This window comes from Triturus cristatus, chromosome 4_1 (genome assembly GCF_964204655.1).
Source record: "Triturus cristatus chromosome 4_1, aTriCri1.1, whole genome shotgun sequence".
In the NCBI taxonomy this organism is placed as follows: Eukaryota; Metazoa; Chordata; class Amphibia; order Caudata; family Salamandridae; genus Triturus; species Triturus cristatus.
This window is the reverse complement of record NC_140585.1, coordinates 671,846,987-671,865,753: the sequence shown is the minus strand read 5'-3', so window position 1 is coordinate 671,865,753 and position 18,767 is coordinate 671,846,987. Positions and strand designations below refer to the sequence as shown.

Genomic DNA, 18,767 nt, shown 5'->3' with positions numbered 1-18,767 from the left:
GTACCGCCGCCTGTCGCTCTGTTCAGGACCTGGTGCCGCCGACAGAATCTGATTCTGCTTCCTAGGTTGTCGACGGCGATTCCTCATTCCATGTGTCTCTCTCCATTCCTGGCACCTGGTATGCCGTAGGCCTGGGGCCCGAGAACCGGCCTGTGGTTTTAAGTCAGTCCCATGCCTTTTGGGGTGTATAAAATGACTTAGTTTTATCTTAAGAGACCACTCAGAGCCTTGCCAGATAGAACAACGTTTAAGTAATGCCTGGTTGTATAAGCTTCTGTGTAACATGGAAGAAAGATCCCCTTTGTCGCTGAACCCTTATCGTGTAATACGGAAAGAAGAGGACCTTTACATTGTCCAATTGATCTCAGGCATCCCTCTGGTCTCTCGCAAGATCAAATCTCTGTCCTTGAAGTGTAGCAGTGTAAATATGAGTGGGCACGTCCCAGTGCCTGGCGCCGGTCTCCTGCCCGGTATGCGGTTTGCCCGTTTTATGGTGAAAAAGAGAGAAAAGAAAGAGGGGGGTAGTATAACCTTAAGCCATTATTCTAAAAAGGCTACTGCGTCCTGGCCCTCCGCCCCTTCTGGCAGCCCAACTAGGCAGACATTATTTCTCCTGGAGCGACCCTCTGCATCTTCCACTTGGTCTTAGAGTTGCCGCATTCTGGACTCGTGTGCATTTTGCTGTTTCTAAAGGAAATCAGTGGCAGGCTTCAGTTCTGTAACATCTTGTTCCACAGCAGCAACTCGGTCCTTCAGTTTCTGGTGATACGCATGCAGCAGTGTAAGGTGAAGTGCAACTTAGTCTATTTTGGATTCCACAACTCTCTGGATCACTTTATGGCATTCAATATGGCGTCTAATGGATCAGTCTGGAGTTCCTGTTGTGCTAGCGGTTATGAAGAGGCCCTCGACCCGGCTTCTTTAGTGCGATCCATCTGTCCAGTTAGGCAACCCCGATGCACACCAGCTGTCTCGAAGCTCCCGGTAGGATAGAGCAGTGAAAGTGGCGGGACTTTGTAACTCGCCGTACCATGCCTCCAAGCGGGAGCAACAATATGAGCCCGCCACAAATCTCTCACTGAGGTGGCCAACAATTATTTTCTGGGTCTGTTGCGCATTCTCTTCATAGCATAAGTCCAGCTTCCACTGTCTTGAGCACAGGACTCCCCTTTCTGCAAAGGTGAATCAATGGTAGCCCCTTTCTCCAGCACGCCGTGGATCTGTGGATCAATCATTCCTCCAGACCAACCACGTTTCACAGTATTCTTCCTGCGCAGAGATGTCCACAAGCGAAGGCCTAATTTTTGCTCCCACCTGCGACCGCCTCTCATCACTATGGTCAATAGCGTGCACTGTCCCAAGCCCAGGCAGTGCCCCGGGTTACAACCATTGCGGTGGTGTCCCTCAGATCTTCTCCCAAATGACTGCCGTCGTGACGTGGTTCCCCCTTGCTCACCAGAGAGCTCCTTGTATGCTTTCATGTATTCACCGCTCCAGTCCTGGGCCTCAGTGCTATCCACCACCTGCCTTCCGGGCCTGTACACAAAGAGATCCAAGCACTAGTCACTCCCTCAGGCCAGGCGCCTGAATCAGTGCTTGGTTATTGTGGGCCCCGCTGGCTGCCTCCATCTCCTCCTACGTCTGAGCAATCTACATTTGAAGCCAATTCTGGCATGCCCAGGCCCGAATTCTCCCAGGTTCTTTCTTAAATATACACTCCACCACTGTTTATTATTACGTATACCACACAAAGTCTGGCATCCTCCACATTACTTATAAGTGTTTTAGGGCCCGTTGGCAGCTGTTGCACTCATTCCCGGGCACTCCGTTCAGCACACACCCTTACCCGCGTCGCTTCCTCAAACAGCCTGAGCGAGCCCCGGCATGGACTGCTCCCAAGGCCGCAGTCTATTCCCAGGCGCCGCCAGAGCGCTGTCGCCCTTCTCTCGCCTCAGACGTCACGGATTGCAGCTTTCTCCACTGCTTGCCACTTAACCGTACGACCACTGACCGCACCGCCTCATGTCGTGGACTCCTCACAGGCCGCACTCTCCCGGCTGGGGCCCGACACCTGTCCCCGACACCCCCACAGCAACAGCCGCAGTGATGTCGTTACTTCTGCAGGTGCCTGGGGATCTTGCCCAACAATCCGCCACGGTGTCTCGTTACGGATGGCTTCAGATAGCGGTGAAATCTACCGGATTATGGGGATTACTGGCGGAGCATACTCAAGATGCGTCCGTCATTTTGCCCCTGCTGGACACGTCCCCTCGTGGTGATACTCATTGATGCAAATGTTGTGAGGCCATTAACATTACAGGTGGTGTGCAAGTTATGGGTTGCATGGCTGTTGAGCAAGTTACGTATTACACTGCTAATAATAACTTAAACATTTCTGTGATTTGCCGGGCTTTAATTCATAACCAAGGATGCACTTTAACTGTTGTTTTATTGACTGAAACTTTTTTTTTAAACCTATGTTAAGGGGTTAAAAGATAATCATAGCTTCACTTTAACCTTGTTTCTTTCAGTTCAATTGGAATGTTTTAAATCATATGCTACATTCAACAGTTCGGTGCCCGGCCCGGGCCAAACCCCCTTTATCATTGACTCTGTAATATGCCTTATCAAAAAAAAATCCTAGACTTGTGATATCAAACCACTGAGCCTCATTATGAAATTATGTATAATAATGAAATGGAAAGGCAATTAAAAACAAAAAAAAAGTGAATAAAATAAAACAAAATTATTGCTCTACCTGACAAAAACATCAAGTAGACAATCAAGTCACACAATAGTAGGTTAAAGAGTGTATACATTTTGGACATCCATTAATTAATATCACAGCTACATAAGCTTGGATAGCAAGACTGAATGAGTTATAGAATTCTAATGCCCGATAATAAAGGAACACAACTCTTTAACATAGAGGACCAGTTACCTCCAGTTTGTTCTTCCGAAATACTCTGCATTTGTGTATGTGCAGCTTGTGAAGGCAAAGGGCTAGTTGTTTGTTTTCTGGGACTTTCTGAAGCAGACTACAAGAAAAATGAAACACTAATTATTATTTGTTTTCAATGTTACAATTCATTAAGCATGCCAATTAACATTAGCAAAGCAGACAAAAGATTAACAAACCAAAGTGAGATCAAATTGACATTAACAGTTATAGCTTTGGCAGCTGTATTTCAACGTAATTTATTATGTGCTACATATCGTATACATTCTTTGGATTTATGTTGATGGCGTTGTGGTGAACTTAGAAGTGCTAACCGATTCCAATCCATGGTATACCTATAATCTTCATTTTATTTAAAACACCAAAAATCATGTTATCTGTCTACCAAAAACACACAAAAAATGACTTCCCCTTACCAGTCTGATTGCAGGATGTAGTGCAGTCGATGCACATTCTTTGCACAGTCCTGTCATCTAAGCACTGTTTACATGTGAGTGGAGCTGTATCCCTGGGTGAGATAGCACTCATTTCTTAGTGGGCTGGTGTGCTTGCGCTAAGATTTCCAGGTGAAGGAACTCGGAACCAGTTCTTTGCAGCCAGAAAATACAGCAGTTAAAATCAATTTGGGAATGGGCTACAAGTTCCCAATCCCACCAACCCCACTTCTCAAGCAATGGTTGGGTGGAGGGGAGGGAGTAGGTAATCATCCTCTTGCTAGACCACATCCATCCCATCAGTCAGTGGCTTCTTCTAAGGTCCTTCCTATCCCTCTATGGTCTCTTTGCAGCCTTCTCACACAAACAAGGTAGCTTTTACCCCACTCACATTTACCACCAAAGGAAAAGTTCCAAATTGTTTGAGCCATGGTGGGTAACTGTAGCGAATGCATGCCCCAGTTTAAATATGTAATGCATAGTGAATGAATCAATCAATCGATAAGGTATTTATCAGTGCACGTTCATGAAAGGGGCATCTTGGCGGCAAGGCTGAGTGAGCACAATCTTGACAAGAAGCTTAAGAGAGTGATGGTTGTCCAAGGCTCTGGGAAGTCCTACTTAGCAATACAGTAAAGAGAAAACAGTAGTTTGTTCAACGTTTGCGTGCCACCACTGAAAAGCCTAGGTCTTTTAGGCAACAGCATCTACAGTGGGAAACCACAGCCATGTGGAGGGAGTCAGAGAGACAAGGGTGCAAAGAAAATAGAAAAATAGGCTAAAATTCACACTTGAATAGGTAGTGCTTCTGTGTAAGGTAATGTACAGTAGACTAGGTCCGGGAGGCTGACCCGATTCTTCTATGGACTGGCAACCAACATAGTTTACAGTGAGCCATCGCTACATGATAAATTTGCAGAGCCCGAAGGTAAATCTTACTGCCATGTTTTGAAGGAATTGAAGCCTGGCGATATGTTCTTTTTGGTGGCAGCCCCAAGCAGCACTCAATTGCATACTCCAATTTGGACAAAATAATATATATAGTTTTAGGCCCGACTTCCACTGCATGCTCTTTAACACCTTTTAGTGATTTGTCATGAGGAAAACATAGGACACTCATATGAGGGTTGGGCCAACTCCTCCTCTTAATTCATTTGAACTTTACTTTAGTGAGTGTGTATTTCTCAAGGTTAGTATGTTCTTAGTGTAATGTCACAATGAACACAATATGCAATTGTACAGTACCATTCACTTTGTCACAGAATATAGCACTATACATTATCACGTCAAAAAATTCTTATGTGAACACTGCTCATTATTAACTGACAATCCACAATTACAAGAGGGTGTTCAACCAGATCCCCAGATACATTTTAAAAGAGCACCTAATCTGAGGCAAAAATGTTGTCATTCATTCTTTAATGATGAGAGAAGAAAAACAAGCACCTGTTTGGACAAACCTAAAGGATTCTATACATGTAGCAATTGCTATATCTGTAAGCTTGGTAATAACAAACTCACTAAATATATGATAAATGTCCGCAAACATCATGTCAAAGAATGGATTAATTGCAACAGTACATATGTGAGATACAAAATTGTATATCCATGTAACAAAAACTACATTGATAGCACCATCAGACCACTTAAACGCCGGATCCAAGAACATTACCGAAATATCCAGAAATCAGAGATAAAACTACCATTGATCGAACACTATTAAAAACATAATTTGCACTAACAAACATTCACTTTCCATGGAATTGAGAAATTAAAGAAAAATCCACAAGGATGCGATTAGAAACAGTCTGTCCAGGAACAGGAAAGTGAACTAATTCTGACATTTGCTACAGCCAAGCAGGGACTCAATAAGGACGCTGTATTACACAACTGGTTACATTAAAACAAAAAGATATCCTTACCCCTCCCTCTCATCATTCAAACTAAATAAGAAGGAACCATAATGGACAGCAAAAGAGTCCTGAAAGAACATGACATCATTTGCTCCTCCGTTTGGTCATCAGGAGACATTTCATACAGAAAGATGGGTTTTGAATGTTACAATTTCACATAATGTGATCAAAGAAAAGACATTTTGTGCATAGCAACACTATTCGCACAAAGAAGTAGAAATATTTGCATCTTAAGATTCCATGCAGGATAATATATAATGTTTTGCACTGATTCCGTATGATACAATTGTAGCAACCCAAGTATGTAGGATGTACAGACCAGAAATAATGTACATACTTAGTAGTACTAAAAGAAGTTCGATCTGTTTATATTATTTGTTCCAAAGTACATAATGTATGTTTTCTGAACACAACTAATCAATTGTGTACTGTGAGCAAGAACAGTAAACATGTAGTCCTTACAAGATATCGGCAGACTCTGTATGCTGAAACTCATTACAACCAGTGTGCATTAGTCACATTTGAACCAGTAATAACTAAATAACTTTATTAGTTTATTAATATACACTCTAACTAAGTTATGCCACAACAACTCTATCAACATTAGGCACATCATAATTGTATGATTTTAAAAACATACATCTGAAGGTAGGAATCGGAGGAAAATACTTTATTTAATTATATTATTCGAATTAGGAGAAAATACAGTCATCTCTAGCCATGTATTTAACAAATCTTATATATATGTTCAAAGATGGGGCCTGTCTCTCAAAAATGTGCTATCTTGACTCCAATCCAAGCCGTATTTCTCCATTTGGATTAGTGAAAATGTGGCCACCAACTATGCAAAACTTAAAAAATAAAAATGCCCGTCAATTAGGAATCAGTTATTTAAAGGCAATTACACAATATGAATTAGATACTATATTTCTATATTCTCCCCAAAACGTTTCTTTATGATTTCTATCAACCACTATAATCTCAAATTATTATTTCTGTAACATTATATATTGCTAATGTAACACATCTAAGGTAAACACAATATGAAAACAAGTTACTTACCTGTAACTTCAGTTATCCAGTATTGGTAACTTATATAGAATCACATGCTTGAATCGTCCCCGTCGTGGTGGTGGGAGTCTCACTGTAAATATTATAATAGTAGTAATTCACATTATCATAGGCAACACTGCATTGCACAGCCACTACAGTAGCCCATCCATAGCCTTTTGAAAAAAGGACCAAAGCTGAAACACCGCCAATCAGACATCAGCACCCTCTAGAACACTCCACAGAGAGACAAGACACTCAGATTTTTAAGCAAAAGTGACAAGAGTATTTATAATAATAATAATAATAATAATAATAATAATAATAATAATAAATGAAGCCTCTCCAGGGAGGAGGGTGGGTTGCATGTGAATCTATGAAAGATACCAATACTGGATAACTGAAATTACAGGTAAGTAACTCGTTTTCTTATCCAGTATTAGATCTTTCATAGATTCACATGCTTGAATCAGAATAGCTAGTATTTACCAAAGAAGAATATTTATTCAAATTTAAACTTTGAGGATGGTGGGTACCATATAAATAACTATTAGGTATACTTATAAATAGATGTACATATATACATGTACCTACCAATTATTTATAAAGGAGCATGTAAAAAAAAATGTTGGCAATAACATGTCAACAGAATACCACTGAATTGAAATTAATTAACCACCTCCAAAACGGAGGCTTACCTTATTGAACAAGGTTGCACAAGACTGCTTGCGCCTCCTTTTGAGGTTTTAGATACATTATAAGCAGTAGGGAATTGAAGCACCTCCAAGGGGGCATGCTGAGGTAGGTTAGGTGCAGAAATCCCCAAACAAACACAAGCCAGTAACTTTAAGTGAAACAAGTGGTGAGAACAGTCCGTCACAGTGAGATAATTTTTGCAGAGAGTCGACCATTCCGGCATCAGCTAGTTGGTTCAGTCGCCTCCTCCAGGGATTACAGCTTCAAAAGGAGAAAGCTGGGAAGATAACTGTGCGGCAGGCGGGCCTCTCCGACTCTGCTGGACCGAAGCCCTCCTGCCTGACACTCAATGGCGATTTCAGGGAGCCTCTGATTGCACTGGCGAACCTCCCAGAGCGGTGAGTACCACTTGCCTTTTCTTTTTAGCAATGGTAGCCGTGTTTGGTTTGTGACTCCCAAGGACTGCTTTCTTCTTGTGCCACCTGTGCTGGTTATGGCCCATGTCATCCGGTGGGCTGGCCTTCCCCTCAGGAGTCGCCTCCTCCCTGAAACCAAGGACACCGAGTGCCTCCTTGGGGGATCATATTTGCCGCACTACGATATCCCCACCTCTCTTAGATGCGCTGTCTCGGGACAAAATTCTCTTCGCTTCTGAAGTGTAATTGCAGACAAGTCCCGATATAACACTGGCAAGTGACCTCTGAACTGGATCGGGTGGGCCTCCTGAGCCCGGTGGAGGATAGATTCCCTGAGTTGAAAATCATGCACACATGCAAGAATGTCTGCTGGAGATGGGCGTGGCTAAGCGAGCTGCAATGGCGGACGCGAGTTAGACGAGCTCCGTCCAGCCCGCGGAGATATCCTTCCATATCCTGGTTCCCCCGGCCAAACATTGGGTCGGAAGGGGGTGTAGGGACGTTTCTCCCCCGCGCAGCCAACCGACGGAGCTCCGGAAGCCCGAGTGCGCTACCGGCGGTGGAGTCGCGCCACGCGTGGCTCGGGCCCAGAGACGCTGCTGAAGCCGGGGAGTCGAGTGCTGCATCCGGACGGCCCCTGGCAGTGGCAGATCACGGTGCGCCCGGCCCCGATTGACGGCGAGTGGTGGAAGCGACGCTGGGGGCTGGCGGCCTGCGGGCCACAGTAGAAGAATTAACAGGGCCTACCGCACCACTGGGGGCCAGGTGATGAGCTGAGTGGGACCGGCCCGGCGATCATAAGAGTGGCAGCGGTAGCGGAATGCCCGACTGAGGGGATTGGCCCTAGCATCACGCACTGCAACGCAGAGGACTAGCGGTGGGGGAGCGCTGAGAGCCATCACAGCCACCAAACTCGGGTCCCATTGGCTGAGTGCCGGAGAAGTAGAGGGACGGCCCGGAGTGACGGTGGTGAGGGCCCCCTGGGCGTGGTGTGCCACGGAGACGCTGCCGGACGGGGCTCTGATCATCGTCTGCGTGTAAGAGACTGTCCACACGCGAGCTGATACCCGCTGCGGGCGAGGGCCTACTTCTGGATGCGAGTGGCGGCGTAGGCGGGGCGGCGATTGATGTTGCAGCGGCCAGACCGGGCCGCGGAGGTAAGCAGGGAGGAGGAGTGATGCTTGCGACGGATCAGAGGGCAGCCCCTAGACGGAGGAGTGGAGAGTGACGATACCGGGGAGCCCGGCACGCGCGGGGCAGCGCCTGGGACTCGGCGGAACGCCCTAGCGGTGCGCAATTGATGGTGAGATTGGCCGAGGTGCAGTGGCGAATCGTGGCCTTGGGCCTGGTGAACGGCTACTTTGAGGGCGGCCGGTCTGGAAGCTCCTGGTCGGTCGGCGTCCGAGGCGCTCGGAGAGGCCGCCCAGCATCTGGCAGGATTGGTTTGACTCTGTGGACCTACTTCTGCGTGGGACCGCGGGGCTCGGCCCCCTGGAGGGAACTCTTTGGGCCCAGGGCAGCTGTTCCTGCGTTTGGCCCTGCCGCGACTGATCCTGTGGGGGATCTCCGGAGGAAGACATGATGAGAGACAAAGGCTGTGGCTCTGCTCGCCATGGCCCAATTGATAAATTTACTGGTCCCGGAGCGGCGGCTGGCGCGACCGGGGGTCCGTCAGAGACTATCCCGGATAACGCGGCCCTGATGGCGGCCATAACTCAATCCAGAGACATGCTAGATGCCAAGATCGGGGCGGTTGGGTCAGATGTCACATTGCTGCGCCAAGATCTGCGCAACGCAGTGTCTCGCATCACAGAGGCGGAGACCCGGATCTCAGGGGTGGAGGACGATGTTACCACGCTGAAACAAAAAATGGCTTCCATGGAAAAGATTCAGCGGGGATTGGCGCTTCGAGTGGAAGATGCAGAAGGACGGGCCCGGCGGAACAACCTGAGATTTGTGGGCTTTCCGGAGGGCTGCGAGGCGGGTAACATGGAACGCTTCCTCACACAATGGCTGGAAGGTTGGCTCCCACCGGACGCGCTATCACACTGCTTCGTGGGGGAACGGGCTCACCGGGCACTGGTGCAGAAGCCGCCACCGGGGGCGCGATCGCGGCCTGTAATAGCGAGATTCCTGAACTATTTGGACTGGGATGCTGTTCTGAAACAGGCCCGGGCTAAAGAGCCGCTGCAATATGAAAATGTACGCATCTCAATATTCCCCGATTATACCCGCCTAGTGCAGCAGCAGCGTCAGTCCTTCACGGCCGCGAAGGCCCGCCTGAGAGACCTTAAGCTACCATATGCTCTATTGTTTCCGGCTCACCTGCGGGTGGTGTATCAGTGGTGTATCAGTAACATTAATGGATTCGGCTCGGAAAAACAATCTCCAGCAATAATTGACTCTCTAAAAGAATACGACGTTATCCTTTTACAGGAAACCTGGGCAGGAGAAAGTATCCCAATAGTGGGCTTCTTGGAGTTTAGGACACCCGCCACCAGGCAGTCCAAGTTCGGCCGCCTTAAGGGTGGTCTCTCGATCTATGTATCAACAAAAATATCAACACGTGTCAAACAGATCGATTTTGCAGAGGAATGGCTCTCTGGAATAACCCTGGGAACCTCAACTATTGACGCTCAGTTGTTAATTCTTAACGTCTATATCCCCCCCGGCACCACAAAGAAAAAATCCAAAATGGACAGTTTGATCAATTCCATCTGCGATCTCATCAGCAAGTACGGAAGCACACCAAGCATCATCTCGGGTGATTTTAACACCAATCTATTTTGTAACCTCGTAGACGACACATGCTTGGACTCCCCAAGAACCCCCCCACATTTTCTACCTTAGGCAATCCCCGCCGGGAACAAATCATCAAAACTGGGGGAATATGTGGGATCACAGTTTAACAACTTGGGATTTACTCTATTGAACGGGCGATTTTCCTTCGATACTCCGCCTGCATGGACTTGGTCAAACGGCAGTTCCCACTCCTTTCTGGACTTTACCTTGGGGAGCAGAGAAATACTGCCCAGGATCAAGAGCTATCAAATTGCCCAACAGGGAGACAGTGACCATCGGGCCCAAATAATTACACTATCTTCTGGACACTCATATCATCAGGAATTGGCTCATACCCACTTAGGCAGTCATTCAGAGGATCTTAAGCGGCTAATGTGGTCAGATTCTATAGCCCCATCTCTGATAGAAAAAACGTAGAGTTTTGCTACATCAATCTCGAGACACAAATCTCCATGTGGTCAGCGGCTGGGCCTCTCTTATAAATCTTCTTCTCAATGAACTTCCCCTAAGGAGGGGCCCGAGAAATCAAACCTCTCAATTCTTCATCTCAAAAGCCATAAGGAAATTAAGAACAGAGAGGAATCGAGCACTCCGTCTTTCAAAAAAGTTCCCCAGCAACAAAATCAACTTTAATAATTACAAGCAAGCGCAAGCCCTATTCAGAACAATCATTCAAAAGGAAAAACTAAAGGTCTCGGACCGATATTGGCTGAAGCTCATCCACGAAAGTAAAAATCCCAATCCGAAGCAATTTTGGTCCCTAGTGAACAGCAGTAACCAAAGTGTAACCGGACACTGTAGCGCAAACATCAGCGAAGCAGACTGGAGCAAGTTTCTATCTCTCCATTTTGGAGACGTACACGACAATAAAGTTGGCCTCGATCCTGCCAGTCCAGCAAGCCTTAAGTCCCCCTTCTTGAGTCCAGAGAGCCAGGGGCGAGCCTTGCCCGAAAATACACCCTCAGAAGACTCGGCAAAAAAGGACCCTACGGAATGGAATGACACTCAACCAGAGCCCACGGTGTTGCCAGCAGTATTAAAAAATAAGATCTCAAACCACATAAGGAAAGCAAGAGTGGATGGAGCCCCCGGTCCGAATGGTCTTCCCCAAGCAATGTTTAAATCCGACATTAATTTATGGTCAGACTATTTCACCCCGCTGTTCCATTATTGCAGATTAAACAACACGATCCCAGAATCCTGGCGAGGAGCAGTCATTCACCCGATCCACAAAGGTGGAAAGCGAAACGAGCCAAAAAATTACCGAATGATAGCACTTCTCGACGTGGAGTCCAAGTATTTTGCAAACATCTTACTAGAGGAGCTGCAGGCCTGGGTCGAAACAACTGCGCGTCTCCCCTTTAATCAGACAGGCTTCATAGCCAAAACTGGGACAATAACTAATCTGCTAACACTAACAGTTTTGATAGATAAAGCAGCATGTCAACACACACAGCTACATTGCTGCTTTGTAGACTTCAAAGCAGCCTTTGATCGCGTTCCCAGAAGCCTGTTATGGCAGAAACTTAAAACATGGGGATTTCCACAGTCTCTTCTACAGGCAATAATTCAGCTCCACACTGAAACTTGGATTAAAATCCAACTGGGCGAAGGCCGCCATGTTTCCAGGAAGATCCAAACAGCGACTGGCGTTAAACAAGGCTGTGTGTTGGCTCCACTCCTGTTTAACCTTTTTATATCGGACCTTTCCCCAGCACTTGATAGAGTAAATTGTCATCCCCCAAAACTCGATGGGACCCGCATTACCAACCTACTTTACGCCGATGATCTGGTGCTATTAAGCCACACAAAAGTGGGTCTACAGAGGTTATTGGACGAATTGTTACCATACTCGACAAAAAATCATTTAGAACTTAACCTGTCAAAAACCAAAACTATCTCCTTTGGGAAACAAAAAAGGACAATAGAAAGGTGGTTCTTCAATAAAACAAAGCTGGACTCAACCTCCAGTTATAAATATTTGGGCATCTTCCTGGAGGCAAGTGGCTCCTTTGGCAAGCACAAGGAAGCACTACAAATAAAAGGACTTTCATTAGAGGTGGCCGCTGCAAAACTGTCAAACCAGCTATTAGGTCCCAGTCTTACACCTATGCTGAAAGTAATGAAAGCCAAAGTAATCAACGCACTATCATATGGTCATGAGATCACCAAGGGCTCAACCAGTAAATTAATAAACAAATTAATTACAAAAATCTTCAAACGAGCATTCCGGCTGCCAAAATCTGCATCGCCAGCCCAGGTGAGATTAGAACTGGGACTCCAAGATCACCTCGGTGTGGAGGCAGGCGCCTTTGTTAAACTGTGCCATAGACTGCGTCAGGCCCGGGAGGGTTCTTTGGAGGCGCGACTGGCATGAAATACAGAAAAAGCCCACTAGTCAAAAGTTCCGACAATACCTGGATCAGAGCTTACAGCTTTTAGGCGCAAAAGACCTATGGACTTAAATCTTTCCCCATCGGTGTTAAAATCTGCCATAAAGAAATCTGTTAGGTTGTGGTCCTTCCATTCAGATAGGACAACACTATCAAAGAGGGGACATGCCTGGGCAGTGATTGCCAACTACGAAGTGGGTGTCCAGCTGCCCTATCTGTCTAGCACATATGCACTTTATTGGAAGCCTTGAGGATGGGAGAATGGCCCTTTTTGAAGAATCTCCCGGCATGGCGCCGGTCGGGCTGTAGCACTGCATGCAGGTTGTGCGGTTACCACACCGAATCAATGGAACATATTGTTTGTGCATGCCCAGTACTACTTCAAGCCAGACGGCAGTTATTGAGAGGCCAATGTATTAAATTGGGTGTACGTTCCTGCCGTCAAGCAATATTGGCTGCCCTTAACCCTGCGAACACCAAGTTAAATATTGGGCTTGCGAAATTCGTTCATAAAGCGTCAAGATTTCTTGAAGCCAAACCTCCACTTCAGTAAGAGTCGAGATCCTGAACTAAAAGATGTTTTATCTCAAACTACATGAAACCTAGGGCGACGTATTGCACCAGAACATTACTAAGACATTCACGACCACCGAACTCTATTTTATTGATCAACTGTTTTAATTTTTTTACTATAGTCAAACCAGATTATTTAATCATTAGCATGTACTGTTTTAAATTCTTTACTATAATTAAATCAGAATATTTAATTATTAGCATGTACAGTTGTAAATGGTTTTTAAAATCAAACAATAAAGAGCTATTACCTTCAGTCCCGTACTCACTTCTTCGATACCCTGGAGGAGGTCTTCAAGTGGGCTGATGAGACTGTGCGGATGCGGGTGCCTACGCCGCCTGGCAGGGAGTCGGACTCCTCCTCCGGAGAGGCGGCCCGGAAGGATTCGAAGAGACGGCAGCGGTTGGGGGACAGACGGTCGCGCTCCAGGAGGCGCTCGGTGTCGGGTGGGGCCACAGCAGGAGATGGTCCGGAGCATGGACATTGACTTCTGATATCCTGTTGCTTGGGGTTGGTTGGGGGTGGGGGGGTCTCTCGAGCCCCCAATGTGTTCATCATAGTTCTTGAGATGTAATGGTCGGGGGAACGAAGGAGTGGGCTGGTTTTCTGCAGGACTTGTCCGGGTCGGGATCTTGCCTGAGGACCATGGGCTGTGAGTTTGGGATCCATTGGATGGGGCATGGGGTGGGGGGTTTGTTGGGGGGGGGGGGGGGGGGGGGGAGTTGTTATTGGTTCCGCGTCGCACTTTCCTGGTGGGTTTCTGACATTGGTCCTACATCTAGTTGCAGTCCTCTATGGGGGAGGGGGATGAGGTTCCTTCCCAATGGCTAGCGAACAGATGGGGGACACAAGAGTCCCAGGTACCCTCCGAATTCTAAGCTGGAACGTGAGGGGGCACTTGATAAAATTAAGCAAGGGGCAATACTACATCAGGCTAAGAGGGCTCGGGCGGATATTCTTATGCTGCAGGAGACGCACCTCTTGGGTACGAAGACCCCATGTTTGCAAAGATATGGGTATCACCAGATATTTAATGCGGGGTTTGTCAGGGGGTCCAGAGGGGTAGCGATACTGGTTCATCGTAGGGTCCCATATGTACACGCGCAGCAGTGGATTGACCCACAGGGCCGCTATTTATTTCTCATGGGTACGATTGGGGAAGTCCCCGTAATTTTGGGTAGTGTGTACGCCCCCCCCCCCTTACAGTGGTCTTTTGTGGAGAGGGTATTGGCCCTCTGGGCGGACATGCCAGATATGCTCTCTATCGTGGGAGGGAACTGGAATGATGTCATAGATCTGGCCAGGGACCGGAGTGGGGGGGGAGGGCGGTGAGCGGAGAGGCGGCCCCACGAAACTCAGCTCCCTAGTGACTAGTCTTGACTGGGTTGATGTCTGGCGGTGGACTCACAGGGATAGGCGGGAATACACATATCTTTCAGCAGTTCATGCCACTTTCTCGAGACTGGACTACATATTTCTTCCCCGGGCGTGGACAAGTGGAGTGGTACTCGCGGAGATCCTCCCCCGTGGCCTATCGGATCATTCTCCAGTGTCCCTTGAGCTGGCCATAGGCAGAGGGCGGCAGTCATTTCAATGGCGTTTGTCGCCGTGGCACCTACAGAATGCAGCCTATAGTACTCATATGAGGGAAGCTATTGCCCATTACTTTGCTTCCAATGAGGGATCGGTGTCGAGTGTGGGATCCCTGTGGGAGGCCTTGAAGCCAACTTTACGTGGGGTGGACATTTCCTGGTGTTCGGCGGCCCGCCGCATGCGCAGGGAAGAGCTGATGCGAGCGGAGGCCTTCGTTGAGGCACTCAAGCGACAGGCTAGGGAGGAGGGAGGAAGATGGTGGGTGAGGCAACTGCTCCAGGCCCAACAGTCATGCGCAGCCCTTCTTCTGGATGAGGCTCGCCAGACTTGGCTGGCGACACGTAGCAGGATTTATCAGTGGGGGGACAAGTCCGGGACGATGCTCTACAGGCTCTGCCAGGGCGCCTTTCACGCTCAGACCCTTCCGCGTTTAATAGCTAATACAGGAGCTCCGATCACTGATCAACTCCTTATAGCCGAAAGCTTTGCTGCCTATTACGCGGAGCTTTATGCCTCCCGGGAGTGCCTGCCGGCGGCCACCATAGAGCAATTCCTAGCTGACCTACCCCCTAAACAGATATCGGATGAGGTGCGGGATCGTTTGGAGCTTCCGCTGACGGAGGAAGAGCTCAGCACGGCCTTGGGGGAACTTAATTCAGGGAAGGTGCCTGGGCCCAATGGGTTTCCGAGTGAATTCTTTAAACGCTATAACATACAACTGGCCCCTTATTATCGAGCTGTAGTGGAGGAGGCCACGGAGAGGGGCATGCTTCCCCCAGACTGGAGACACGCGGAGGTGGTGGTATTTCTCAAGCCCGGCCAGCCCCCGGATCAACGGGCCTCGTATCGGCCTATCTCCCTCCTCAATGTAGAGGCGAAGGTCCTGGCCAAAGCACTAGCTAATCGTCTTCTGCCCCATATATCGACTCTTATACATCCAGATCAGGCGGGATTCATGCCCAATAGGGCCACTAGACACAATATAAGGCGGGCGCACGTGGCGGTGGTTCGGCAGACTGGGGATAGGGCAGCATTACTGTTGGCGGACATGGATAGGGCCTTTGATTCCTTGAGCTGGGTATATCTGTTTGCCTTATTGCGCAGACTCAATCTGGGTCCGAGCTTTCTTTCCTATCTCCAGCTCCTCTATACAGACTTGACGGCGGCGGTGCGGGTGGCGGGGGTGACATCTACTGTCTTTCCCATACAACGGGGCACGCGACAGGGATGCCCCCTGTCCCCGTACCTGTTTGCGTTGGCCATGGAACCGTTGGTGGCGTGGGTGCGTATGGATGCGCAGATCTGGGGTTTCGAGTAGTCTCCGGAGGTGTCGGACAGAATCGCATTATATGCAGATGACGTCCTGTTCTTCCTTACAGAGTTAGATACATCGGGGCCGTGACTCCTACGGATCATGCAGATTTTTGGAGAGACATCGGGATTATATATGAATCCTTCCAAATCCACGCTGTGGATGCTGGGGGAATGTCCGGGACCCTGGGCGTGGGCACGGGATATACAGCTGGCGGTGGGAGGATTGAAATACTTGGGGGTGTTCCTTTCAGAGGCTCCGGAGCTTTCTTGGGACCGCAAAGTAGCGCCAGTATGGGAAAGGATCCGCACGGATCTCAAGACCTGGTCTCGAATGCCATTGACGCTGTATGGCAGGTTCGCAATATTTAAGATGGTGGCACTACTTAAGCTGCTTTACCAACTGCAAAACTATCCATACCCGATCCCGCCTCGATGGTTCCGACAGGTGAACTCAGTGTTGGGGCAGTTTCTGTGGGAGGGGGGCAAAGTGCAAGTGGCCCTTAGAACGTGTTTCCTATCCTTGTATTGCAGAGGACTTGCGTCTTCGGATGTCTTATCCTACTATCAGGCCTCACACCTCCTTGTTCTCAACGAGTGGTGGTATGGGGATAGAGGAGACCCGGCGTATGCGCTGGAGAGGATACTTATGGGAACTAATACATTACACACTATCCTGTACTCGGCGTCGGTGCGCAGCAGCCTACCGTCGGCCACGCGAGTGGTATTCATGATCTGGCGGCAGACATTGTGTCGGATGGGCTGGTGGAATGTTCTAACTGAAGAGACCCCCCCTCTGGAGCAATGGGCGCTTCCCAGAATTGATGGCGCTGAGAGGTTTCCACGGATGGGAGGACATAGGCATTTCGACATTGGGAAATGTTATGAACGGTACGACACTTAAATCATTCCAGGATTTGCAGAGGGAATTCTCTATGCCTCAATCACAGTTCTAAAGATATCTGCAACTGCGGCATGCACTGTCCCCCAGCCTGGAGGGTCTGACATCACTCCCAGAGTTTAGCCCGCTAGAAGAGAGACTTTTTATGGGGGAATCTGGAAACCAAAAAAATCTCCAGGATCTATCAGGCCCTGGTGATCCATTGCTCTACGAAGCTTCAGAAGTTGCAGGGAGATTGGGAAACTGACGTGGGTGCCTTAGATGAGGACGACTGGAGGGAGGCCCTGGCAGCCCCAAGGGAAGCAGCTATAGCGATGCCACTGCACCTCATACAATTTAAATACCTGCACAGGGTGTACTTCACCCGGACCAGACTGTTCCGAGCGAGCTTGATTGCTGCTCCGGACTGTCTTAGGTGTGGTCAGGAGGAAGGGACGTTTATACACACTACTTGGCACTGCCCAGCGCTGGACCGATTCTGGAGAGGGGTAACTACCTGTCTGGCCGAGGTGCTGGGGTGGGCGATCCCACGCACGCCACGATTTGCACTACTACATGTTATGGAGGGCAACATATATAAGCGGCACTTGCTACGGCTAGGCCTTATGCTGGCAAAGCAGGATATCGCCAGGGCATGGAAGGCGCCTAGAGCTCCATCGATCACAGCATGGAAAAACGGCCTAGATTTTTGTATGGGGCTGGAACAGCCCATATATGTAGCCCGAGGATGTCCAGGGAAGCATTATAAAATATGAAAACGGGGAGAACCGGGGGCGTGGCTTGGGCAAGATGGCCGATCGGACCTAATCCGAGTCGGCTCCCGCTCCACCCTGGGCTTACCCCGGCTACGGCGCTGTTCCTGGGCCCCTGGGCAGGCCGGACGCCTCTTGAGTGCCATGGTGAGCTGATGGGCACTAGTGGAGGTGGGCGAAACACGCTTGGTGGCTGAATGGAGCGCCCGAAGTCCGCGGCGGAGCCTGAGACGCGCAAGATGGCGGCTCCCGGGGACGGATCGGCGCTCCGCGCCAGGCGAGGCTGACGGTCCGGCGAACCCTGGCCAGAGGCGAGTGCAGCTGACTCTCCCTGGGTGCTTTCGTGGTGGCCCGGGCCCGGAGGGGCGGGACGTGGACCAGGCGCCGACTCGCTGAGGATCCCCCTGAGGCTGCGGGCTGTGAGGCGGCCGGGACCCGCGATCCGACAGCCCCGGATGTGGCGGCCGTGTTGAGGAGGGACCGGAGCACGAGCGGAGGATGAACGGTGCCGCGCGGAGGTGAGAGCTGACGGATGGGTCCCGGGGGAGCTAATGAGCCTAGAGAGATCGGGAGGTGGAGCTAACGGCGAGCCGCTGTGCGAGTCCCTGCGATCCTGGGGCACTTGTGGGTGGACCGTCCCCTCGTGGACATGCCAAGGGCCATCAGCTACACACCATCAGCTATGCACCTCCCCTCCGGGGGACCGGTGAGGGACTTTGGCGGAGGTCGCGCAGGTACCGGCCGGGGGTGACGGAGGAGGTCCGGCCAGCAGAGGGAGCAGAGGTCAGACCCTACATGTGCACAGCCTGGCGAGTCTTCTGGGATCCAGCGGAGGCTTTGGCGAGGGGGGCCTAGAGCAGCTGATGTGTGACACCGGAGTGGTCTGAGAACCCGGGTACTGCCGGAGTTCCGGCGGCGGCCTTCCCGCGCACGGGGGCGACTCCCTGCTGGCCTCTGCGCCCGCCGAGGCTGC

The 18,767-nt window shown here is 49.3% G+C and overlaps 1 protein-coding gene across 11 annotated transcripts in view; it reads right to left on the bottom strand.

Annotated features, from left to right (window-relative positions):
- ANKRD26 (ankyrin repeat domain 26) overlaps positions 1 to 18,767 on the bottom strand; it is a 1,120,330-nt gene that overhangs the window by 827,306 nt on the left and 274,257 nt on the right. For all 11 annotated transcript variants that reach the window (XM_085653113.1, XM_085653117.1, XM_085653121.1 and 8 more), the window contains one exon: positions 2,942 to 3,038. In XM_085653113.1, the coding sequence (XP_085509239.1) occupies positions 2,942 to 3,038 (97 nt within the window). The remainder of the gene's footprint in view (positions 1 to 2,941; positions 3,039 to 18,767) is intronic.